A 26,621-nucleotide genomic window follows, 5' to 3' on the forward strand; every position below is an offset into this window, starting at 1 on the left:
AAAGCCATGAATGGGTTAAAAGGAAAAAAAATAGATTTAAGATTTCATTATAGTTCCAACTTCTTAAATGTGAAGATGTTATCCTTTTTCATAATGTTTTAAAAGAAAAAAAAATGAGTACTATTACTCCTAATACTAAGTACATTTTCCTAATCGTACATTTTTACAGTGTGGTATTAATACTTTTACTCTTGAAGTAAATAATCTGAATACCTCCCCCCCATATTATTCATAATGAACTGAGAACAGGTGATGTATAGATGTGATCATCCTTTTAAATGTGTACATTTCAAAAATAAAACCTACAACATAGAGCCAACAAGTAATGAGAAAGTAAATATCATTGGGATTCATATTGCCAGATGTGGAAGCAGTACAGCAAGTATTTACTTAAATAAAAGTTGCAGCATTGAAGTATAAAAACTCATGAGCAATTTCTAATTGTGTTCTTTATAGATAAAGCTTATATAAAGCTAGGACTTCATTGGAGGCTGAGAAATTTAACGTCTTTTTTATTGTTAATATTAGATTATGATACAAACCTTCATAGGGCTCAACTGCTATGTTGGCAACCACTGCCATGTATAAATATATTGTAATCAGCAAAAGGATTTCCTGTGTCTGAGTCAGCAGGTCTCTTTAAGGAAAATAGAAGCAGCAGGGTCAGACCTGGCTCCCTCCCAGTACACAAGCCTGTGTGTTATGTCACAGGTCTGATCAAAGAGCACAGCTGTTGATGCAACATTGTGTCTTCCATGTAAACAAATAAGGAAGGACACCTGGAGTTGAGGGCTGAGGTGGTAACTTTCATCTTTTCGGTAACTTAAATACTGACACAAGGTTCAAGTACTTGTCATGATGGATCACTTTATGTGTGCTGCTTTCACAGAATGCACTTATTCACAAAAATGCTCAGTTCATCCCTTCCATTATGTTCAGGGGTCTGTGTGTTCATGAAGCGGGGCAGAAACGATGAAGTCCTGCTTGTGTGTGCCGTCACAGTACGGCGGGTTGTTGGTGTGCTTGCAACCACACAACCAAACTGTGCTGTCTTTCTCCGGAGAAAAAAAGCGCAGCGGGGACAGGCCTTGGGCTTTGAATTTGTGGGCTCCATCGCAGAAAGGCTGAAAGATAAAGAAGTGGTGAGGATGTGGGAGGTGTGCTTCAGACTGGGATCACTGAAGATGAAGGCAAAGAAGGAACAAACCTGCTTCTTGCTGTGTCCACAGGTGCACCATGAGTAACGCTTTCCACCCAGCAGCTCCACTCTGAGAGGCTTCTTAGAGGGGATGACGGGCTCTGGAGGGAGGGTGGACAGCTGTGGAGAGAAGAGAAGCACAGTAGAGATAAGTGGGATAACTGTAAGGTTCACATGCTGAAGATGAGGCGTCCTGATCGTCTCATTTTAGATTACAATTGTGATATGTCGATATACTGACTAAATGTGAATTTAATGCATTATATATTATTTTACATCGTTTATTTACAAGTTTTTGTTTGTATTTCATGGTAAAGCCAATGTGCATGATTAAAAAGTACACACGTATACGTATAAACATTTAGTAAAAAAAATGTAGTACTCTGGAAATGGTTTGAGTAATTAATTGTACATACATCTTTTCAGGGCTCTGTGGTCTGAACTGGCTGGGTTAAACTGACATCTCCCTAACTCAGTTTTTGTTTTACACCGGATAAAAGTGGAATACTAAAACGTTAATAATATGTTTGGTTCATGGACAACTTATAAACTGTAGGTGGAAACACCTGTGGGTGTGCAGACTCTTTAGGAAGTATTTTAACAAAGTCCTGGTGGACACTCGGGCGTATTCATCAATTGTTGTCTTGTAATACTATTTTTCGCCTCATTCTGAAAGAAAGAAGTGAAATGTGCCAACGTGACGGCCGTCTTGGTGTGTGGTGCGAGACGGGAGATGTAGTTCATTGAGCAGTTTCACACAAACAAATGTGTTACTTCACAGTTTTACGACACATTTTAATTGTTTTGACTTGCAAAATTATCTTTTAAATTGACAAACATCATATGTGTAATTCGTGGCACAATTAAAACGAATTGAAAGATAATCTTTCTCTCCCATTGACTCCAATACATAATTTTTCCGAAATAAGGTCCCATGTAGGTCCACCGGAAAGGGAGGGACTTCGGCTCTATCAGGCAGGCTCTGATTACAAACAGCTGTGCAGAGGCTTTCATGTAATACAGTGGGTGGCTCCAATAACTATAGGCTACTCTGTTATGACTATGAGTGTTGGCAAGGTCAAAGAGACTATCAGAAAAACGTGCAGTGTTCCTATCTGAAATGTGCTTTGTTCGAATTAAGTTTAAGGTATGCCTTTTAGTTAAATATCTCAAATTTGTTCTAAAGTGCTTGAATAGTAATTCGTAGGTCAAAAACGATCCAAAAAAAAAAAACGACTTCAGAATAAATAAAGACTGAGACCAAAGCCATCATTTGAACAAAAGATAGGGGCTAACATTAGCACCTATTTACCTTTGAAGCTGTTATCCATGGATTCCTCAAGGTTAAACTAATCCATTTGTAGGCTATTTTGGTCACCAACGTGTTCATGTTTCCAATGACAGAAAGCACCTCAGCTAGCAAGTGGTCAAATCACGCGAGGTTACAACAGCCGTGATAAGCGACTTTTACGGCACAGCGGCGGGAAATAGAAAAGGTAACTCAAACAGATAAATACAAATAAAACAACCCTCAAATAATGCCAGATATTACAGCTCTCCTAGACTAGCAGCCAACCCATGGATGTATAGAGCTGACCACGGTGATTGGAGAAATCACTTCCTGTAGAGTCACGTGTTGTTAGTTTGACTAATCAACAGACGGATATCAGTCAGGCGCAGATTGAACTGATTTAGAATTCCAAAAAACAAACAATAGCCTACTTACTGTAGGCTATATATTTATCCATAAAACCATGAAAAACAACACAAGTCTCCAAGAGAACACAGATTTCTTGAGTATTTGTACTATTATTTCTGGGAATTTGTTAGAGCATATTACATTAGAAAGTTACACCAGATAGATAAACTACCTTTTCAGTAGCAGTGTCCAGGATGTGAGTCGAGAGCATTAGGACAATGCAATAACATCACTTTTACAATCAAACACATCATTTCCGATCATGTATAACAACTGTGGGTCATACAGACATACAAAATATGACTTTTTATTACAATTTGCGACTTTTATTTTACGATATTCACATCAGTCACAAAACAGATGACATACATTCTATATAAAACTGACTTAAACTCCCCATCAAAACCCATCGTGGAAACAACATATGTCTTTATGTAAGAATGACTTTTCCACCATGCGTTCCAGATAAATGATTGTCTATTAATATTTAGGTTTGGATTTAGCCAAATACAAGAGACTTTATCTAGCCTATGTTAGAATCAAAATCTGAGTCTTTGTCCTTAATATGCCCTGGATATGATAAATAATTGGATAAGCACGTTTACATGACTTAGATACAGACGGCTCAATATTGTGCAATATGACTTTTGAAATCAATAAATAAAAATCACCATATATATAATATCCAGTTGGCACAAATCACTTTAATACATGTCATTTACTATTGGAATGACTGTTTTCTTGTTACTATGCTATTGAAGACAAGCAAATCAAATCATGTCTTATTTGGTTATGCATGTGTATATAACATTGGGTTAAAATAATATTTTTAAATAACACTCTTTTTTATACAGACATAATAAGTATGAAAAGGACACAATGAGGCAGGACATCACATTTTTACAGCGACTTGTTTTTTTGTTGAGACAAGATTTAGATAGTGCTGATTGATTATCATCGGTTTGATTCTGGTATAGTTACTGCTCCTTGGCATCCATGCAAACATGTGGAATGCTGCTCATTTAAAGACTCCTTTCACCTTCTTTACTATATCCTGGAAGATGACCCTGAAGTGAGATCCATCGCAGTATGGAGAGTTTTTGGTTTGCTTGCAGGCACACAGCATCACCGTCTGGTCCTTGTCGGGGGTGAAGCGCAGGGGAAGGATGGTTGGAGCTTTTTTAACGTGAGCGCCATCACAGAAAGGCTGGCAGAAAGAGAAAAAGGATGGAGGAAACAGAATGTGTAATCATTTTCATATCAATAAGTTCAGCAAGTTACTCATGGTTCATGAAAATGTCCAATAAACTTAAATGGATTTTGTGGGACAGATACAAATAACATTGCAAAACCTTTTGTTGGTATAGCTAAATAATAAATGAGCGTTTGGGATAATACTACAAAAAGTGAAGTTACTCGTGTACGGAAGTCACGTGACAAATAAGTCAACATTTGTGTTAAAATAACTACCTAAGTTAATTAACTTAAGTACGGGAGTAACCTTAATATTAGTAAACTTTATGTTAAAATAACTAAGGAAATTACTAAACTTTAATTTGGCAATTCACGTGACAAATTAGTCTATGTTGAAATAATAAATGGCGTCGCTTAGGTATCCAAGTTACATGACAAATAAGTCAACATTCGTGTTGTGTTGCATTTTCACAAACATGAAATAAACTGAAAATGGATTTAGTTAGTATAGCTACAAATAAGTCAAAGTTTGGGTTAAAATAAATATGAAAGTGCCTAACTTATATACGAAAGTCAGGTGGCAAATGACAGCATTTGTGTACATTATTAACCTAAAAGCTATTCAACATTGTGTTAAAAGAATATGGAAGTTTCTAAATGTTAAGTATTGAATTCATATGGCAATAATACAATAAGTCACAGTGCAAAACTTTTATGTTCGTATAGCTACAAATAAGAAAACAATTGGGGTAAAAAAAACTACGAACGAGTCCACACTTATGTACAGAAGTCACAGGACAAATGTGTCCGGCTGGCAGTGTGAGGACACAGACCGGCCAATCATCTGGACCTCAGCAATTGTATTTATTATATCCAATGCAAGGTTTGTGTTTAGTATTGCAAAGTCAGTTTAGCATATTATCTTATTACTTTTTGATTATTCTAATGTGATTTTATATTCTCAAGCACACAATAACAAATGTATTGTACTGGCTTAGGCACCATATTTATGTTACGTTTTTTAACTTTATTAATCCCAATTTGGGAAATTGGGATTTAAAAAAAAAAAGCCACCCAGTAACTTCTTTCTTTGTTTACATAACGTCACTTCATGATTTCTGGGTAATGAAGTCAAATGATCACTCATATCCAATCTGTTGCAGTCAATAATTCATATTTGCCTAATTTAACACATTTATTTTCATTTCATTTTTCCATATTCTAGTAAATGTTATGTTATATTGCTTTACTGTTATACTATACTACTATTATATTACAGTAATCAGAAGAATACTCCTGAAAGCAATAATTGATCTTGTTGTTGTGTTAAATATCACTAAACATAATAATGCTTGAGTTGAAAAATGTGAGTAAACAACTCTAAAACACTTTCATCTCAATAAATAAATCCATGAGGAATGCATTCAATCAACCGACTTAACCGTGAAAAAAGTCATGTTTGTTCCAAAAAGGCCAAGGTCACCCTTTCCCAATTTTTTTTTTAATTTGCTCTTGCTCTCCTATAAAACCTGATAAAACACATATGCTTCTTTGGCTCCAAGCCCAGAGGCCTGTACTACGAAGCCGGATTTTCGCTTAGCGAGCTAACTTCGGGGTAAACTCTGGGTTCTATTTCGTATATGGCTTCGCCCTCTAAGGCTATCGCTATTGGGTAATCCCCCTGCGCCCCCACGCAGCACTGAAACACTTGTAGTCCACGCCCACCCGCAAGGTGGGCCCCACCCTCGGGCCTCCTTCCGGTATAAATAGGAAGGTGGCCCGGCAATCTGCTCCCTCTTTTCTTCAGCAACCGTCAGAGTACTGAAGCACAGGAAAGGAATTAGAGTCATGAGCAACAATTGTGTCCGTGATTGTCCCTCATGTAAAACGGGGTACATCATGAGCTATGATCTACACGCGATATGCGAATCCTGTCTGGGGCCAGAGCACGCGTACGCAGCTCTCAACCAGCAGGTCGCGTGTTCGCATTGTGCCCGTCTCCCATCAGCCGACAGGCAGCGAAGAGCGGACGCTCTAGCTGCCGCGGCTGAGGAGGACGACTGGCCAGTCCAGGAGCACAGGGACGACAGCCTGTTTCTGGAGCCGAGTGGTGGGCAGGAGTCGGACGACTCCTACCCCGTTTCCCTCCATGGCTCGCCATGCGGCTCTCCCCTCCCCCCTCTCCCCCGGATGGGGGAGACGGGGTCGGAGCGAGGTACGGGTATGGCGGCCGAGCACGCGGTCCCCTTCTCCGTTGCCACGGCACTGCCGGCGTTGGGGGGCATCATGCTGGAGCTGCCGGAGATCATCGGCAAGGCGGCAGCCTGCAAGGGTCTCCTCGTTCCCCTAGGACGGGAAAAGGTAGCTCTGGATGACATGGCCGGAGTTTTTTTCCCGCGTTCAGACGGGCAGGAGTGACCCGATCTGGCCGCGCTTCCCAGCCATTAGGAGGTACCAGGAGGGGGCTGCGGCGAACCCGAGGACCCTGAGGGCTCCGGTGGCCACCTTTGTTCCCTTCACTAAGGTGGAGGGATTCACTGACGAGGGTTTCGCAACCACCCCCGCTCTAGAGCAGAACTTGACAGCGTTCTTTGGGGTTAAGCAGGCCAACTTGGTCGCCGGACGGCGCCCTTTGTTGGCCTCCCCCAAGGATCAGTATGTCGCCCGCCAGGCTGACCGGGCGCACCAGTGTGCGGTTCAGGCGTCTGCGGCGGCGAACAACATCGCGTTGCTGGCAAACTCGGTGGTTACGCTGGTGGAGCGGTCCACCACCGTGGCTCCAGAGGAGGCGGAGGAGATCGGCAAGGCGGCCAGCACGGCGCTCACGCTGTGCGCGTCCGTGGCTGTCTCCCAGGCGAGGATCGAAGCGTGGATGACGCAGATCCAGCGCCACCTCTGGCTGCAACAGGCGGCTGTTACAGAGCCGGCCAGGAAGGTCTTGCTGGACGCTCCGATCAGCTCGGAAGGGGTGTTCGGACCCCAGTTTTTGGCCATGGTAGAGGCCATGAAAGCGGCAGCGGAGCAGGCGGATGATATCCGCCAGCACGTTGGCTGGCTCCAGCCTGCGGCGAAGCCGCAGCGGCACCAGCGGCAGCAGCAGCAGCAGCAGCAGCAGCAGCAGCAGCGGTCAACCCGGCCACAGCGGCAGGCAGAGAGACAGCCGAGGCGGCAGACTCGCCCGTCGGCGGCGGCAGGGGCACCGTCCCGAGCCTCCGCCCCCCCACCAGAAAAGAAAAAAGAAAAGTACTCCCGTTCGTCGTTTGCTCCACGAGAGCCGCCGAGGAAGCAGAGCCGGCCCTGACGGTTTGGGGGGGAGTGTGAAGGAAATAAAAGAAGCTTAATTTCCAACCTTTTGTCGTCAGTTTGAAATGGGTTTCACATATCCCCCACTCTGGGTGAACCAGCTGCCTATGACCTATCGGTTAATAGCCAGCAGGGTTCGTTACAAAAGCCTGCACATTTTAATCTATCGGTTAATAAGTTACAGAGCGCAGTAACTACGCCAGCTGCCTCCAATCTGTTGATTAGTAGGCAGCGGGGTTCGCTGCGGGGGCCTGATGGTTATAACTTTTCGGTTATTAAACCACAGACCTCGCGGCATTCCTCTGTCCGAGATCTGCCACCTACACAAGGTCACAATAAGCCCATGAGCGCCGTGGTAACGCCTCATGTGGATATTACTGCACACACCTCTACTCATCCTCTGAGCGTGTACGCGCCTCACGATGAGAGTCGGAGTGAAACGCAGCGTGTGGAGGCCCCCTCACAGCCCTTTCGCTCTAGGCCCACCTTGGGTTGCCTCACGGGCAGCGGCGGCGAGGGCTCTGGCGTGGCTCGTCGTCATGACAACCACAACACATCTCGAGCATGTGCGCCCGCTCTCAGAGTGTTTCTCGGAGTGGCAGCGCGTGTGTCTGATGGACAGATGGATGAGCAGGCTGATCAGCAGAGGGTACACCCTGCAGTTCGCCTGCCCCCCCCCCCCCCCCCACAGTTCAACGGGATAAAGGAGACACGCCTGTCATCCCGGGAACAGTGTCGGGCGCTCCAAGCAGAGCTACGGGAACTCCTGTTGAAAGAGGCTATTTCCAGGGTTCCCCGAGGGGAAGAAAATCAGGGATATTACTCCCGCTACTTCCTTATCCCGAAAAAGACGGGGGGAATGAGACCCATCCTCGACCTGTCAGCGTTCAACGAGGCAATAATGAAAAGGCCGTTTCACATGCTGACGGTCAAAAGGGTGCTAGAGTGTGTTCACCAGGGAGACTGGTTCACCTCTATAGACCTAAAGGATGCATAGGCCTACTTCCACGTACCCATCATCCCACAACACAGGAAATTCCTGCGGTTTTCATTCCAGGGAATATCGTACCAGTACAACCGTCTGCCGTTCGGTTATTCCCTGGCTCCTCGCACCTTTTCGAAGTGTGTAGAGACGGCATTGCAGCCGCTACACAGAGGAGGGATGAGAGTACTATTTTACCTGGACGACCTGCTGCTGATGGCTCGCTCCAGGGAGGAAGTGGCTTTACAGACGGTACAGCTCATATCGCATCTGTCAAAGCTGGGTTTCATGATAAACTGGAAAAAGAGCTGTCCTCTTCCCTCCCAGAGTATTGTTTACCTTGGTGTGGAATTGAACTCAGCCCGCATGAGAGCGCGACTCTCACGGCAGAGAGTGGAGACGCTGACAGCTTTCCTTCGACGCGTCACACCCGGCAGCGTGGTGACAGCCCTCTCCGTGATGCGGCTGCTCGGCATGATGGCAGCCGACCACGGGGTGATTCCCCTGGGTCTCCTTCACATGAGAAGACTCCAGAGGTGGTTTATTCGCCTACGCATCGACCCCGTGCGACAGAGGAGGCGCATGGTGGTCATCCCTCTGTCCGTGGGTTCAGACTTAACCTATTGGAAAAGTCCCCACGTCCTGTCAGAGGGTGTGGCCCTGGGCAGAGTTACGTCACACATCTCGGTGTTCACAGACGCATCTCTCTCAGGGTGGGGAGGAACGTGCATGTCGCAGGCAGTGGGGGGACAGTGGCCGGCTCACATGTCCTTCCACATAAACGTGCTGGAATTGATCTCCGTACGGAGAGTAATTCAGCATTTTGCCTCGCTGCTGCAGAATCAACATGTATTGATTCGCACAGACAACAGAGCCGCGGCAGCCTACATCAATCGCCAGGGCGGGGTACGCTCAGCGCAGCTTCTGAACACAGCCAGACGGCTGTTGATCTGGGCGCGCGCGCACCTACTCTCCATCAGAGCACTGTATGTGCGCGGCGAGTTGAACAAAGGGGCAGACCTCATGTCCAGAGGAGGCCCTCGCCAGGAGGACTGGAGCCTACACCCCGAGCTGATCGCCCAGGTTTGGAGCCGGTTCGGGAGGGCGGAGGCGGATCTGTTCGCCGCACGCGGGAATGCGCAATGCGCCCTCTGGTTCTCCTTGTCAGCGCGGGACCTTCCCCCCCTAGGGGTGGACGCGTTCGCACATCGTCCATGGCCCAGGGGACTGCTGTACGCCTTCCCCCCAGTCCCGCTGATTCCCCGGTTTCTGGACCGAGTGCAGGAGGAGGGGCTGTCAGTGATCCTGATTGCCCCGGAGCGCACGGGCGCTTCCTGGTTTCCATGCCTACAGCGTACGCTGTCAGGCAGACCGTGGGAAATTCCGTGGCGCGGGGACGCTCTCTCGCAGGTGGAGGGAGCGATTTACAGTCACCCAGTGATAGGCCAGCGCCTATGGGCATGGCCCCTGAACGGGAACACTTAGAGAGGTTGGGTCTCTCTCAAGATGTTGTACGCACCATTCAGGGCGCCAGGGCCGCGTCTACCAGAGCGACCTACACAGCCAAGTGGGCAGCGTTCCAGCGCTGGTGTGTAGAAAGAAGCCTGGACCCCACTACGTGCCCCCTGCCTTACGTGCTGTCATTCCTCCAGCTGTTGTTGGACAGGAATTTGGCTTTCAGCACAATCAAGGTATATGCGGCTGCCATATCATCTTGTCACGTGGGTTTTGGAGCCGGGACGTTGTTCAGTCACCCCCTGATGAAACGCTTTCTGCAAGGGGTACGAAGACTCAGACCGGTGTCACGCGCACTGGCGCCTCAGTGGGATCTGGCTTTGGTGTTACGAGCACTAAGCAAAGCCCCATTTGAACCGTTAGAGCAGGTTCCCCTTAAAATGTTATCAGCCAAAGTAGTACTGCTTTTGGCTCTAACATCAGCAAAAAGGGTGAGTGATCTATCCGCTCTCTCGGTGGCCCCGTCATGCCTCCGGATCCAAGGAGATGGCAGTTCGGCTGTGCTACGGCCTAACCCAGCCTTTATGCCAAAGGTCATCACAAGCACTTTTAGGTCAAGAGTGATCACCCTGGATGGGTTTTTTCCGCCTCCTCATAAATCGGAGGAAGAAGCCACATCTCATCTCCTCTGCCCGGTGCGCGCGCTGTCCTGCTATGTGGCGCGCACGGCGGCCTGGCGCCCGTTCTCAGCGCCTGTTCGTGCACTATAGAGAGCGCTCGATCGGGCAACCTCTGTCTGCACAACGGCTGTCACACTGGCTGTGTGAGGCTGTGTCACAGGCATATGTCTCCTCTGGGGTGGAGCCCCCGGAGAACATCAAGGCGCACTCCACCAGAGGAATTTCCTCCTCCACGGCTTTGCAAGGAGGAATGTCAGTGGAAGATATTTGCACGGCTGCATCTTGGTCTTCCCCCTGTTCATTTATTCATTTTTATTTGAGGGATGTCTCCCATTCCTCTCTGACACACCCTGTACTGGGTGTCCTGTCGGAGTGAGTGATGTCAGGGAGCCGGCTGTGCGCCTCTCTCTCTCCTGCCTTTTGGCACGCGGAGAGCGGCCCATTTCCCCTGAGGGATGTTCCTTTTTCCTCTAACACACTTTGTACGGAGTGCCTGGTCAGAGTGAGTGACGTCAGGGATCCAGCTGTGCGCTCTCCTGCCTGTCTGCACGCAGAGAGCTGCTGTTCCCCCACTACGATCGCAGGACGAGGTGGGACTTTCGTCTCTACTTTCTCACAGCGGCCGGTATGTATTGTTCCAGGCCTTCACCCCATCGGGAAGATAGGCATGTTGCTATGTTCCAGGTACGGTGATGAGCCATTACGCATGGCACATCAGGCAGGGGGGTGTTATTGAGCAGGTATGTCTGTGCTTCTAGTGCCGGGCGGACCCAGTGGGGCGCAGACTACATCATGCTTTGCCCTTAACCCAATAGCGATAGCCTTAGAGGGCGAAGCCATATACGAAATAGAACTGAGATTACCTACTGTAACCCCAGCTTCTATGAGTAAATGGCGCAGCCCTCTAAGTGCGGGGCCCCACTGGCTCTACGAATAGCTGAAGAAAAGTTATGTTGTATGGGAGCAGATTGCCGGGCCACCTTCCTATTTATACCGGAAGGAGGCCCGAGGGTGGGGCCCACCTTGCGGGTGGGCGTGGACTACAAGTGTTTCAGTGCTGCGCGGGGGCGCAGGGGGATTACCCAATAGCGATAGCCTTAGAGGGCTGCGCCATTTACTCATAGAAGCTGGGGTTACAGTAGGTAACCTCAGTTTCCGGTCCTGCGACACTGGTTAACTTCTTAGCGGGCTAGATCTCCATGGTAACTTATGCTGAACGGCTAGCCTGGGCCTATACTACGAATCATGATTTTCGTTTAGCAAGCTAACTTCAGGGATTTCCGGTCCTACAAAGCTGGTTCACTTTTTAGCGGGCTAGGTAACTTATGCTCAGCGGCTAGCCTGCTCCGGAGCAGGACAGGTTCCAGGATAAGAGATCAACACAGTGAAAGCCCCACCTGCTGACAGAGCTCAGTGTGCGGAGTTTAAAGCGATCAAGTCATATTACAGGAGAAAGAAAATACAGAAAAACTGCCGTTGCAGGAAAGACGGCCGGCAAAAATCAACTGACTATGTGAACGTGAAAATTAATAGAATATCACCTCCCATCTTCAGAGCAATCGGACTATTATAACATTAGCGTTAAGAAAGCTTACTAAAATATCTGCCACAACACAAGTAACCGGACCATAGTAACATTACGTACAGTCCGCGGCACTGTGAGTGCAGATGTGTCCCATTATCATTCATATCACAGCTTCTTGAGCCGTATCTGGCCGTGCAACACTCACAGTGTCACATACTGTATGCAGAAGTATTATTTTAAGCAACGCATTAAGTTGACGAAACACTCGAGTCAAATGTAATTAAAGTCAGATCCACTCGTGTGTTAGACGGGGCAGTGATATCATAAACCTGTTAATGTAGGCATTCAAACACTTTTTCTTTTACCTGCTGTATTCACCTATTGACCTATGTGGCTTTTATCCTGGATAAAGTGTTTAAGTCATGGATGTTTAAAGTTGAACTTCTTCATATTTTTCTAATATTATAGTTCACTTTTCTTTCAGGGAGTATGACGCTGCGCTGTCAGTACGCTTCTCCATGTTTTTTTTCCCATTTTCTTCTCTGTCAATAACACGAGGAAACACGAGTCTCCAGCAGCCAACTGTCTCTCAGGAGGCATCTTTCAGACTGGAGGGTGAGTAAACAGTCCATTGACAGCAGTAAATGAGCCGTGACTCTAGCTTTTAGCCCAGGGGGGTATACTACGAATCTAGTTCAACCTATCCTGGATATGTTTTGAGTTATCCGGTTGACTTAATCCAAAACAAAGCCGCTCTCGCTAAACTGTCCTACAACGCTGGCTATCAACTCGTTCGCTCAAGCCAGCCGTGTCCTATCTAGTTAGGTGCGCGTTCACATAAAAGGGGTGGTATCTGGAGCATTCGACCAATCACAAACATGGAGAACTGTAGTTACCTACTGTAACTCCAGCTTCTATGAGTAAATGGCGTAGCCCTCTAAGGCTATCGCTATTGGGTAATCCCCCTGCGCACCCGGGCAGCACTGAAACACTTGTAGTCCATGCCCATCCGCAAGGTGGGCCCCACCCTCAGGCTTCCTTCCGGTATAAATAGGAAGGAGTCCCGACAATCTGCTCCCATACAAAATAACTTTTCTTCAGCTATTCGTGGAGCCAGTGGGGCCCAGCACTTAGAGGGCTACGCCATTTACTCATAGAAGCTGGAGTTACAGTAGGTAACTTCAGTTCTATTTTGTATATGGCTTCGCCCTCTAAGGCTATCGCTATTGGGTTAAGGGCGAAGCATGATGTAGTCTGCGCCCCACTGGGTCCGCCCGGTACTAGAAGCATAGACACACCTGCTCAATAACACCCCATGCCTGATGTGCCATGCGTATTGGCGCATCACCGTCCCTGGAACATAGCATAACATGAATATTTTCCATGAGGGGACGAAGGCTGGGAACAATACATACCTGCCGCTGTGAAAAAGTAGAGACGAAAGTCATACTTTGCCCAGTGACAAAAAGAGGGGGAACAGCAGCTCTCTGCGTGCAGACAGGCAGTAGAGCACACGGCTGGATCCCTGACGTCACTCACTCTGACAAGACACTCCGTACAGGGTGTGTCAGAGAGGAATGGGAGACATCCCTCAAATACAATTGAATAAATGAACAGGGGGAAGACCAAGATGCAGCAGTGCAAATGTCTTCTACTGACATTCCTCCGTGCAAAGCCGTGGAGGAGGACATTCCTCTGGTGGGGTGCGCATTGATGTTCTCCGGGAGATCTACCCCAGAGGAGACATAAGCCTGTGACACCGCCTCACACAACCAGTGTGACAGCCGTTGTGCAGACAGAGGCTGCCCGATCGAGCGCTCTCTATAATGCACAAACAGGCGCTGAGAATGGCGCAAGGCAGCCGTGCGCGCCACTAGCAGCACAGCGCGCGCACAGGACAGAGGAGATGAGACGCGGCTTCTTCCTCGGACCTGTGAGGAGGGGGAAAGAAGCCATCCAAGGTGATCACTCTCGACTCTAAAATAATTTGTGATGACCTTTGGCATAAAAGCTGGGTTAGGGCGTAAAACAGCTGAACTGCCATCTCCTTGGATCCGGCGGCATGACGGAGCCACAGAGAGAGCAGACAAATCACTCACCCTTTTCGCTGATAGAGCCAAAAGTAATACTACTTTGGCTGACAACAGTTTAAGGGGAACCTGGTCTAAAGGTTCAAATGGGGCTTTGCTTTAGTGCGCGTAACACCAAAGCCAAATCCCACTGACCCGCCATTGCGCGTGACACAGGTCTGAGTCTCCGTACTCCTCGTATAACACGGCTGGGGCGCTCTGCGAGCCCCTCTGTTCAATTAGCCGGGAATATACATTGCTCTGATGAGAGCAACGTGTGTGCGCGCCCAGAACAGCAGCCACCTGGCTGCGTTCAGAAGCTGCGCAGATCGTACTCCTCCCTGGCGATGAGGTAGGCTGCTTCCATAGCCGTGGCCTGTTGTCTGTGCGAATCAACACATTGATTGTACAGCAACGGGGCGACTCCCCCGTTTTTTCCGAGATTTAGAAAATAATGGAGTAAAAACCGCACAAGACACTGTTCCTGGGATGACAGGTGTGTTTCTTGTATCCCATGGAACTGCTGGGGGGGAGAGGCTTCTCTGTGATGTGCCGTAATGGTCGTCATGGTGACGAGCCACGCCATTGCCCTCGCCGCCGCTGCCCGTGAGGCGAAAGGGCTGCGAGGAAACCTCCACACGCTGCGTTTCACTCCGGCTGTCATCATGAGGCGTGTACACGCTCAGGGGATGAGTGGAGTTGTGTGCAGTGCTGTCCGCATGAGGCGTTATAATGGCGCTCATGGGTTATTATGACCGTATGTAGGAGGCGTATCTCGGACAGAGGAATGCCGCAAGCTCTGCAGGTTTATTAACAGATAGGTTAAAACCAGCAGGCTTCTGCAGGGAGCCCTGCTGTCTACTTAATCAACAGATTAGTGGCAGCCGGCTTAATTACCGGCTCTGCTTCCTCGGAGGCTCTCGCGGAGCAGACCAGGAGCGGGGGAGCCTCACTCCCCTTTGACTCGCCGCCAGGAGACCCTGTCTCTGGGGTGGCGGGGGAGCGGAGACGTGGGACGGAGCCCCTGCAGCCGCCGAAGGGCGAGTCTGACGCTAGAAGTTATTTTGTATGGGAGCAGATTGTCGGGACTCCTTCCTATTTATACTGGAAGGAAGCCCGAGGGTGGGGCCCACCTTGCGGGTGGGCGTGGACTACAAGTGTTTCAGTGCTGCGCGGGTGCGCAGGGGGATTACCCAATAGCGATAGCCTTAGAGGGCGAAGCCATATACGAAATAGAAGCGTATACTGACAGCGCAGCGTCATATTTCCTGAATGAGAAGTCAACTTTAATATTAGTCAAATATGAAGAAGTTAAACTTTAAACATCCATGACTTAAACACTTTATCCAGGATAAAAGCCACATAGCTGCACCTGCAAGGTGAATACAGCTGGTAAAAGAAAAAGTGTTTGAATGCGTACATTAACAGGTTTATGATATTGTGATGTGAATGTGCCTGCATGAGCACTGATTAACTGAACTCAAACAGGTGTGTTAATCAGCGGAGGGACTCACAGCTGGGAAACTGACAGCTGAGAGAGAAAAGGCAGTGGAGAACTGTGAATGGGGGTTGGAGGACGCTACATGTGACTCGGCACTCTTTTGGGTGGGAGGGTGTCGTTCGCAGTGGATAGAGCTGCCGGCGACGAAGACAGCCAGACAGGAAAGACGTTTGAGTGTCAGGATCGGGAGGCCTGTTACCTCCTATAGATAGTCAGGGTCGGGGTTTTAGTGAGTGCGAGCCGCGATCCCTCCATGCACGGCGGTGCCCAAGCAACACGGACACCAGCTGGGACTCAGTTCACGTCGTCCAGCGAAGCCGATCCTCGGGGAGTTGAACGGCGTCCCAAGGTTAGACCCCAGGGGAGGGTCTCGCCAACTGGCGAGTTACGTATATTCATTTATATTGTTGTATGTCGGATTTTAGAAGTATTTTGCAGTGGAGAGCAGCAGGGGAGAGGCTACCACAAATTGAAGCTCTCGCCCTAAATTGTTGGTTGGGTCATTGCAGTGTGGGTGTGCTGTGTGTGTTCATAATTGCCTAGTTGTGTGCCTCCGGCAGAGGGTGTTTGCATGCCGTGTTCTTGGTGTGGTGTGCCGCGTTAAATGCTAGTAAAACTAGCCCTGCTGAAGTGTATTTTTAAAAGTGGACTCCACAGTCTAGTGGGGGTTTCTGGTGCCCCGTGGACTCGCTTCCTCTTGTTCTCTCCTCTCCTCTTACCAATGAACTGTTGTGGTTAAAATAAAGATTGTCCTATATTTTGTACAAAGCTGCCTATGTATTTATTAGAAGGTTCTGACAAAGTGGTAGTGTTTCCTGCCACACCTGAGCGAATCCAATATATATTACAATATCACTGCCCTGTCCAAGACACGAGTGGATCTGACCAGGGACGTGCACAGGTACGGGCTAATGTTGCCCGGGCAACGGCCCGTTTGGCCTTTTTGGCTGACCTGCCCCTCTGAAGAGAGCAAGAGTTTGTTTTTCTTTTTTCTGTTGAGGCCGAATCAACATGATGAGCCCACAATTAGTAGTGTAGCGTCTCGCTGCGGGAAACACACTTTGTCAGCGCTGTCATCTGCCGGTGCGTTAAGACCACCTCAGTGTCGGATTTTGGAAACTTGATTTTGAGTTGTCTCATGGCAGTTTGGCAGGGACAAACCAGCGCCGTATAGACTGAGAGTTACGTCATCTCCGTTCACTCCAATGGACCACTTTTTTACAGCAATGGCAGATCGTGGAGCCTCTCAATCGTTCCCCGGAAGTTAGCGCCAAGGCTAGCAGAGCTGTAGAGTTGCAGCATAATAGACCGTTCGTGACGGACTTTTGTTTAAAGATTTATATTGCGGATATTATCGGTACATCTGATTCAAATTAACATGTGTATTAAAGGATGTAAGTGGATTATCCCTAAATTAGTAGATTTAGGGAACGTTTACAGATAACAGATAAAGCTAGGATTCCGGATCCAGTTAACAACACACGTTGAACAGCCTTTTAATTGTAAATTCCGTTCTCTTAATGTCATTTCGTCCAACGTTGTTGAATTAGAGAAGAGGGGCTTCTAAACGGGATTGTATGCGGGGGTGGAGGGAGTTAAATATTAGATAAATATAACTTTGGTGCGTGTAAGAGTGAGTGTTTTTAGCAGAGCCATATTGTGTCCTTGTGATTATGTTGATTATTACCTGTCTGTATAATGTTGCAGCTCAGCTGATTTTGGATTGATGGCAAAGGGAGAGGGACTTAAGTGAGAGTGAAAACACAAGGTAAGTTTAATACTACTGTTTTATATAAGTAAGCATACTAAACATGTATTCTATCACTGTATTATATAAGTAATCTTGTTAGTAACCTACTGTATGGCAGGTGGAGGGGCAGTGATGGTACAGGTGGAGGAGCAAAACTGCAAGACTGCAAACTCACGAGACAGAGAAATCAAAGTTTGTTCTCCAGAGAAGAGGTTGATTTCACTTCATTTATTTCATATTTTCTAAAGATGTGGAAATGGCAAAAAAAAAAACTTGAGAGCTGTAACCAAGGCAACTGTAACAACATGAGTAGAGAGCCACTAAGGTTTTTCAAGTCCCTCTCTTACTCCATTTTGCCAACCCAAACTTCCAGGTACATGACGGGACACCTTGCTTCTTTTTGTTGTTTGCGCTCCTCTGGCTGGGTGCTGGCAGGTGGAGGGCAGTGATGTTGGCAGGTGGAGGGGCAGTGATGTTAGCTGTTACACACCAGGCTCAAACTTAACACATTGCATCCTTCTTTGCAGTGTCCTTATTCCTGGAAGGGGAATCTGCAATTCCTGCAGAGTTTTGTAACCCGTTGGTCCGCACGCAAAGCACATTTTTAAAGCCTTCTTAATTGTCTCATTGCTCCATTTCATCCCCTTTGTGGAGAGTCTGCCTAATGCCTTAAGTTGGTCTTTTGAAAACGTTTTCTTATATTTGTTGTCCCTAATTTTCATTGTTTTCTTGAGAGCTGCATTTTCCTTGCTGATTTTTCTTAGTGCAGACTTTGCTTTTTTGGTGATTCCTTCTTGGCTCTTTCATTTTTTTAATAGATCTGTTTGACTGGCTACTGGTTCCCTCGTATGCTGACTGGCTGCTGGTTCCCTCGTATGCTGACTGGCTGCTGGTTCCCTCGTATGCTGACTGGCTACTGGTTCCCTCGTATGCTGACTGGCTGCTGGTTCCCTCGTATGCTGACTGGCTGCTGGTTCCCTCGTATGCTGACTGGCTGCTGGCTGAGTGGGTGGTGTCCACCCTCCCTGTCTCTCCTCACTAGCCATGTCCTCTCTTTCTTCACCCTCACTTTCCTTTCTCTCAGTCTCCTCATCCCTTCTTCCCTCAATCTTTGAGACTAATGTAAGTAGAAGACATGGCACTGTAGATTTTCGAACATTTAAAAATATTATACCACTTAAAAATAAGAAATATGACTTTTGTTACTAAGAGTTCATACTTATTATACCTGTGTCACCTTTCACACTATAGCTGTGATCATGAGCTATGGGCTTTGTAGATACAGGTCCCGGGGTGAATTGTGGTGCAGGGGCCCTTCTCTTTTTGACCACAGGGCAATGCACGAAGATGGTGGGTATAGCCTCTGCTCTCAGCCTAGTCTTGCCCTTTTTTGTCTTCACAAACTGGTCTGCATCAAAATGTGCCTGCGGAGTGACTTGAGGTTACTTCACACACAGAACAACTCAGTTTTGTCTGCCCACATACATATTCCATAGTGGTTGAATACACAGTATTAGGAAACACTTTATACTTACTGGACATGTTATACTCATTACATACTGAATATAAAATATGACCAAGAATGTGAGACAACTTTATAGAAATTCATATCACATCTGTTACTGATGCCATTTGTCATACTTTGTTAAACTCACAAATAATAAAGTTCCATAACTTCAGTTGGGAACAAAGACCACACCTTATCTCCCCAAGGCAATTTCCCATCCAATAGGTGTGCTATATAGGTGTGTATAACCCTTTCTCCTGTCTGTTACTCCCTCTTTCAGCACAAGAACCAGAGGGGGATTCAATGGAGCCTGAATACCTGCATTGAGACCCTCACCCTGCACCCTGAGTCTCAACTCTGTGTTTTTCAAGCCTTTCCCTGTTTTTTTGTATTAAACAAAACATTAAGCTTTCCCAATGGTGTGGTTTTCGTTTTGTGAAAAAGTGCAAATGCAGTGTTTGTATATAATATCCTCACATATTTTTTTGCTGTTGGTCGTGAAATTGCTCCTGCTGACTTTAGCCAGCCATTTTTTCCTCCGCTCTGTGTCAGTGGGGAAGCCGTACATTCGTACTCCTTTCTCGGAGCGATTTGAGCATCCCCAGGCAGCACAGCAAACCATGGTGGCGACTAGGAGGCAGCACAGCAAACCAGGACAACACGGAGGAAAAGGCACAGACAAACTGCATGATATGCTATTCAATGTTTATTGAATTCCATGTATTTGCAATGGATGTTCCTAAAACAACACATTTAACATCATCATGCTGCTGCTGCTGCTGCTGCTAGTCCTTTGATAGTCACCTGTAGGTCTCCTGTACTTTCTGAAAGCCATAAAGATGACATTAGTCATTTAGATAACTTGTGTCCTCAATTACCATGGGATTACTGAAACTACCATGAATTTAAGAAAATGGTAGAAATTAATCTAATCTGAATTTTGAAGGATTCCTTTAGATCCCCTCCATTAGAAAGTGATGCTCCTGACTACCATACAAGTTTAAGAAGATAATATTGGTTTTAAAGAATTCAAAGATATAAACAGCAACAGGCTCTTTAACCAAGGCACTGTTAGCCTAACATGTAAACTAGTTGTTCACACTAATCCTAATATTATCACTTAATATTAGCAAATTCTATTTTATTTTTTAAAATATATTGATGTAAATACATACACATATCGATTTGTTTTATAAATATTGCAAATCAAAACCTTTATTCACTAATAATTACCAAAAATCGTAGTTCTATCTCCTGTTATCAATGCATTCACATTGCCTGCCATGAACTTCCGGGGAACGATCCTCGTCTGCATGAACCACGTGACGATAACCGTTTTTGGACTTCCGCTGTCGTAACTCTTCTATCTATACGCCGCTGGGACAAACCAGGGGACTTTACTTCCTCTTGATACCGTCGTTTACTTACAAAAAACACCTAAATATAGCCTAATTGTTTTTATTGTGCTTCTGTCTTTCTGTCTTTTCATCAGTAAACTCCCTCAACGGGGCCGCTCGCTCTCTTTTCTTGATTGCCCTCTCACGGGTGAACAGTTCACTGTCCCGCTTCATTGTAGGATTTCTGCCATGTCTCTACCTTAGTTTGACCATCTCTGTTATTAAGTTATGGATTACTAAATAAATAAGTAATTAGATACCTTACCATTACTGCGCTCATAAAGAATGATAAGAATAAGAATAATGCGTATTGAACTGGTTTCATTAATTAGTGAGTTTATTTAAAGGTGGGGTAGGTAATTTTGGAGAAACCAGCTGGAGTGCGCTAGAATTTGAAAATACACAGCCGGAAAAAATCTGCCACTTCCTGACAGAGCCCCTCCTCCAACACACAGGAACGTGCACATGAGCAATGAGGGCACGAGATAAGTTTGTGCACAGATGGAAGGCTGACAGGCAGGTAGGCCATCCAGTTACTTTAGCTGGGCCGGCTCAGATGATTGGTCGTGCTTTTTACAGTACTACGGCTTCCACAGATGACATTCTTTTATGATTTTTTTGTCAAAGCATTTAAGATATTCATTGCTATCAGGATGTTAAGAGCATTCCATGGAATATAACTAAAAGTGTATCTCGAGCCGGTTTCTCAAACTTACCTATACCCCACCTTTTAGGTTATTAGTTAGAAGCCCTATTTTATCAGTATGTCTGGACTGCACAGCAATTACAATGGTCTGGTCAAACATTATAACAGAATTGTCCCCATTTTGTCTTTAATAGTTACTAACATTAGATATTTTAATGAGATTTGGAATGCAAAACAAAAAATGTCCCTAGTTTTCATTTTTAAAATCAAGTCACCGAATGCAAGTAGTCACCTTAGCTTATTTTGTTATGAGATGATAATGTGAATTACTCTTCAAATGAGTTAATGTAAAAATCGTTTGGTTTCTTTTACATTAAAAACAAGTTACAATTTTCAAAAGGTCTTGTGTTTTTTTTCGGGGGGAGGCCCTTTTTCCAGTTTAGAGCAATAGCCCCTCCAAATGTCTGTGCACGTCCCTGGATCTGACTTTAATTAGGCTACATTTGACTCGAGTGTTTCGTCAACTTAATGTGTTGCTTAAAATAATACTTAATGCGTATGTGACACTGTGAGTGTTGCACGGCCGGATACGGCTCAGCTGACTCAGATAAGGAAATATATGATACATTATTATGTGATATGAATGATGATGGGACACATTGACGTCTGCACTCACAGTGCCGCGGACTGTAGGCAACGTAATGTTAATTTGATCCGGTTATGTTGTGGCAGATATTTAATTAAGCTTTCTTCACATAATAGTATAATAATAGTTATAATAGTCAGATTGCTCTGAAGATGGGAGGTGATGTTCTATTCATTTTCACGTTCACACAGTCGGTGATTTTGGCCTACCGTCTTTCCTGCAACGGCAGTTTAAACTGTATTTCCTCCGCACACTGAGCTCTGATTGGTCAGCAGGCGTGGTGCTTTCGCTGAGTTGATCTCTTATCCTGGAACCTATCCTGCTTTGGAGCACAGACTAGGTTCCAGGATAAGTCACCATGGAGATCTAGCCCGCTAAAAAGTGAACCAGCTTCGTAGTACCGGAAATCCCAGAAGTTATCTTGCTAAACTAAAATCCTGCTTCGTAGTATACCCCCACCCCCCCCCCCCCCCAGGTGTGTCGAAAGTTGAAAGCAAAACATGCTCACCTGTTTCTTACTGTGTCCACACGCACACCAGGCGTAGCGCTTCCCAGCAGACACCTTGACCCTGCAGGGCAGCCGGGCTGCAGAGATGGGCTGCTGGGTGGACAGCGGGCAGCTCTGGACCTGCACAACAACCATCACATCAACGCTACAGAGGGACATTCATTTTGTTAGCACACATATTTCGGTTTGTTTACTTGAAATATCGCTACCTTGTGGTTTTACACCTCTGCCAACCAGTCAAAGTGCAGTTCACATCCATGTCTGTCCTAAAGTTATTACTTCATCCTTTTATCCTTTCATTTCTTTTGTCATTTGTGTGAGATTAGCACACAAAAACTTGAGTTATGGCCTATAATGTGTTTAGGGAGATCATAGTGGCCTTTAACCATCAGAATCCAATCAGTTTTTTCTTGACTCCAATCAGGCGCGCCGGATTCATTTTAGAAGTGGGGGGGCCAAAAAAAGTGCGTATGTATGGCCCAATCCCAAACCACGCCTTACACCCTACCCCTACACACTCCCCCTCCGTGAAGAATGAACTCTGTGGAGTGACACATGAGGCTCCCTCCTGTCAGATGGAGGGAGTAAATACAGCGGCAAGCTTTGAGACAAACTCCCCTCTCTCGGCAGAAACAGGAAATACCGTAATATGTAGGCCTAACAATGTTTTCAAATCAGCATCTCTTTGGCAAAAGATGTAAATGAATAACTCAAATAAAACTCCAAACATCTTTAATTGTGTTACTTTTTTGTAAAGCTCTTTTAGTTTTAAACCTGATGTTTATAAACTTCTTAGTTTTTGCAACAGTCTGTAAATATACACAACTTTATAATAAAATGCACACATTTACCTTTTTCTAGACTACAGGTATGATCCTAAGTTAAAAAAAATATGAGGTTATCATGAGGTTGTTAACATCGCAATTTATCACTTTAGTGGTTTTGCAAAGAATTAACCACTCTCTGCTTTTGTACCATTCTGCGTTGAAGTACCTTCTCTTTGCCCAAATAATCTCCTTTTTTCCGATAGTTAGCTGTACAGCTTTACCCGCCTCAATGTCCCGACAACAAACCTCCATGCAGTCGGAACCAGCCTATTTCGGTTCAACAACGGCGGCGGTGGGGGCGGCGGCGGTTTTGATAGTTTCTGCGGCCGCACAGCTACTGCTTTTGGGATCATCTGGCTTCGCTGTTTGAAGAAGGTCCAGGCTCCGGAGATGTGGATGTCAGCGATGTGACCTTCCAGTTGTTAAATTTAAGTTTAGATTGACTGTATTTAGTTTTCTTCTGCGCTGGTTCTTCTGACATGTTTGCAAATGTGTATATTCTAGGTTAACGGCTGACACACAGAACAACGTAACAAATAAACAAATCTAAGTTTTTTTTATTGGTTGTAATTGACATGGATACATATGAATGGTGTGACAATGTCCTATTTGATTGGGGTAAAATGTACATATTCTTCCTGTTATGTCTGCCTGCTTTATTTTACTTAATGCAAAGTGACCTGCTCCATCGAAATCAGTCGCATTGACCCGAAGACACATTTTGATTCCTAGCTTTCTAATGATATCAGGATTTTTTTTGTAGGCTACTCCAAATATTAAGCAAAATATGTCACATTATATAATGACTATTACAGAGTCATCATTTTGAGAAAAAGGCCTTTAAAGTTTTCTCTTCTCTGGAATCCATCGATCTGATTGATTATTAGCGGAGCAAATGATCAAAATACTACAGAGGGAAGATATTTTGGTTTGGATTACTGCACTCACGGGAAACACCGGCTATTGTTCCTGTTGTGACGTTAAGTTACTCCGTTCTCCGCTTATTGCCGTTACAAGCTTCACACCTGTATTTATCATCTGAATTTGCCGAAACAAGTTTAATATTCTGAAAGCCAAGACTTGTTTATTTGAAATCAGATGAAAACAAACTGTAACGGACCCTGCCGTGTTATCTATGATTACTATATGCCTTACATTCATAATTTCAGCGGGAGGGAGGGGGAGCGGCGCTGTGGAAGATCAGAATGGCCAGTGAGAGGCGAGCTGTGGTCTTCCCTTTACAAGCTTAAAAAATGCGTGTAGCTACTGAGATTGAATAGGCTATATATAACAATAACAAATAAAAAAATATACACAGCTAGATCAGATCGCGTTTTAGATGCGACTTTAGAGTAGAGGGGAATTATTGAAACGGGATTTGTACAGTGTTCCGCGCCGCGATACGTGTGTGTTTGTGTATTCTTGCGTTTGTGTGTATTGTGTTGGTTTCCCGGGGAAAACACTCACGAGAAACACCGGCTGTTGTTATGCCTGCAGTGACGTTAAATTACTCCGTTCTCCGCTTGTAATTATGCCGTTACAAGCTTCAAATTTGTAGGCCTATTTATCATCTGAATTTGCCGAAACAAGTTTAATATTCTGAAAGCCAAGAATTTGCTTAGGCCTATTTGAAATCAGATAAAAACAAACTACGGATCCTGTCGTGTTATCTATGATTACTGTACCTTACATTCATAATTTCAGCGGGAGGGAGGGGGAGCGGCGCTGAGGAACAGCAGAGTGGCGAGTGAGAGCTGTCATCTTCCCTTTACTAGCTTCAAACATGGCTGTAGCTAGTGAGATTGAATAACAATCAAAAATAACAAAATATACACAGCTAGATCAGATCGCGTTTTAGATGCGACTTTAGAGTAGAGGGGGATTATTGAAAAGGGATTTGTACGCGGCATCTGCTGCGAAAATGTGGGGCAGCGCTGAAAAGTGGGGGGGGCAATGGCCCCCTGCCCCCCCCCCCCCCCCCCCCCCCCCCGCTTCCGGCACCCTTGACTCCAATTATACGTTTTTTGCCAAATTTGAAGGAATTCCCTGAAGATATCGCCTCACCAGAACGAGACAGATGTGAGGTGACAGTGACTGTGACCTTTCACTCCAAAATCTAATCAGTTCATCCTTTGTTTCAAATGGACGGACAAAGAAACCCAAAAACATAAAGCAACCTTGGCTACTTCCAGCGCGGATGCATAAACAAGTTTAACTAGTAGGCTACCGATGCAAATATAGTTTTGACAAAATACAAAAACACATTTTATTATATTAAATTATAACATTACAATAATGAATTAGTATCTAAAAAATAATAACGTGCCTTACAATAAAGTATCAACATATTGAGAAGCTTATTTTGAAATGCTAAGTTATTATTTAGAAGTTTCTGATTACATTGACGTTATTTTTCCCATCACATAGACTGAAATGGGCTTCCATACACATGTTATCTCTGCAACTCGCTGATAACCTAACATGGAGACAAGCCTTGCCGCGCTCCTCTATTGTACCAGCAGGCGTTTCTGTGCTAAAGGTGAGCGAATGAGGGTGTGTCAAGTTTTTGGTAACATAGAAAAACATTACAATTCCGGTACAATGTAGGTTTCTCTAAAGTGACGCAGCACTTTTAAATACTCCGCATAATGCGAGTACGGCAGCAAAGATAAAAGGGAAATGAGCTTCTCACATATAGAAAATAATAAAAATACTTCAGTTGTGTAGACAGTGATGAAGTCTCACCATGGGAAAAGGAAAAGGTCGTCTTAAGGTCCGCGTGCATCCTCTCCGCATTGCGGTGACTAGAAAGCTGCTCGCGCTCATTTCAAGTTTGAGTGTTGAAGTCGTAGATCTTCTGCTTTTTACACAGGAGGAATCCCAGACTTTACAGACAGCTGCCTCTCTGAAAGCTGGAAGGACTTCAGTAAAAGTTACAATATGGCTGCTGCTGCTGGGTCGCTTCAGGTGATTGGCTCAGAAACGTTAACAGCTCGCGAGCTCAAACCACTCCTTCCCTTCCTCTTCCTCCTTTGAATTTAAGGAATGTATCCGCTGTGCACAAATGTAAAATAAGTGAGAACAACTTAATTACAAGGCATAGTAGATACATTCAAAATGATGGATGCTAGTGAATTGTCCGACCGGCCCACTTCGGTACCGGCCGACCGGGAAAACTCCCGGTATTCCCAATGGCCAGTCCGCACCTGACACCAGCTAAAAGGACTTTCCTTGAACTGGCAACCCAAGTGTTGTCCTTAGTGACCCTCATTGATATACTGGATATGACATCAATAAAGTACTTTAGAATGATCAATAAAGCTTTTGGTTATTAGCTCTTTATTAGGAGCTGTTACGTGTTCTCCACCTTACACCACATAACTGATCTGAAATCTGTGTAAACTAAGTAACAAGCTAGAATTGAGTCTTGAAACAGAATGTATGTAAACACTTTTTATTGTATGACTTTGTCTATGAAAAGATGTGAACTCACTGATTTACAATTACCTACCCCACAATATATAAATATTCTTGTATATTAAAGGATCAGCCATATTTAATAAACCATTGGCCATCCTTATAGTAGTATATTATTTACTGTTCCCCAATAATTCCGGTTTATACCAGTAATATTATATTTTATAAAAAGTACAGTATTGTTCATATTTGATTTTAACAGTTAATGTTTTTACGTACTGTTAATTTTATTTTTAATTACTTATATAATGTAACTG

At 45.4% G+C, this 26,621-nt stretch overlaps 2 protein-coding genes across 2 annotated transcripts; both read right to left on the reverse strand.

Annotated features, from left to right (window-relative positions):
* Window positions 1-495: 495 nt before the first annotated feature.
* On the reverse strand, window positions 496-2,816 carry LOC307031099 (uncharacterized protein). The gene is made up of 3 exons (XM_079667872.1): window positions 2,511-2,816; window positions 1,208-1,318; window positions 496-1,124 (listed from the first exon to the last, which is right to left on the reverse strand). Exons 1-3 carry the CDS (start codon window positions 2,586-2,588, stop codon window positions 936-938), a joined length of 378 nt encoding a protein of 125 aa, XP_079523998.1. The 5' UTR covers window positions 2,589-2,816; the 3' UTR covers window positions 496-935.
* A 372-nt stretch (window positions 2,817-3,188) lies between these two features.
* LOC307031030 (CDGSH iron-sulfur domain-containing protein 3, mitochondrial-like) lies at window positions 3,189-25,928 on the reverse strand. The gene is made up of 3 exons (XM_079667756.1): window positions 25,633-25,928; window positions 22,061-22,180; window positions 3,189-4,104 (listed from the first exon to the last, which is right to left on the reverse strand). The coding sequence occupies exons 1-3, from the start codon at window positions 25,711-25,713 to the stop codon at window positions 3,916-3,918; spliced, it is 390 nt and encodes a 129-aa protein (XP_079523882.1). The 5' UTR covers window positions 25,714-25,928; the 3' UTR covers window positions 3,189-3,915.
* Window positions 25,929-26,621: the final 693 nt, after the last annotated feature.

This window comes from Notothenia rossii (genome assembly GCF_949606895.1).
Source record: "Notothenia rossii genome assembly, chromosome: 1".
Lineage (NCBI taxonomy): Eukaryota > Metazoa > Chordata > Actinopteri > Perciformes > Nototheniidae > Notothenia > Notothenia rossii.

Bases quoted from the DNA above. Each gene is read 5' to 3' on its own strand.
- LOC307031099 (XM_079667872.1), bottom strand. From the start codon at position 2,588: ATGAACACGTTGGTGACCAAAATAGCCTACAAATGGATTAGTTTAACC. The intron at 1,319-2,510 runs GTAAATAGGTGC...TTCTCTCCACAG, and splicing joins CATGGATAACAGCTTCAAAG to CTGTCCACCCTCCCTCCAGA. The intron at 1,125-1,207 runs GTTTGTTCCTTC...TTTATCTTTCAG, and splicing joins GTGGACACAGCAAGAAGCAG to CCTTTCTGCGATGGAGCCCA.
- LOC307031030 (XM_079667756.1), bottom strand. From the start codon at position 25,713: ATGAGCGCGAGCAGCTTTCTAGTCACCGCAATGCGGAGAGGATGCACG. The intron at 22,181-25,632 runs GTGAGACTTCAT...GTTGTTGTGCAG, and splicing joins GACCTTTTCCTTTTCCCATG to GTCCAGAGCTGCCCGCTGTC. The intron at 4,105-22,060 runs GTGAGCATGTTT...TCTTTCTGCCAG, and splicing joins GTGGACACAGTAAGAAACAG to CCTTTCTGTGATGGCGCTCA.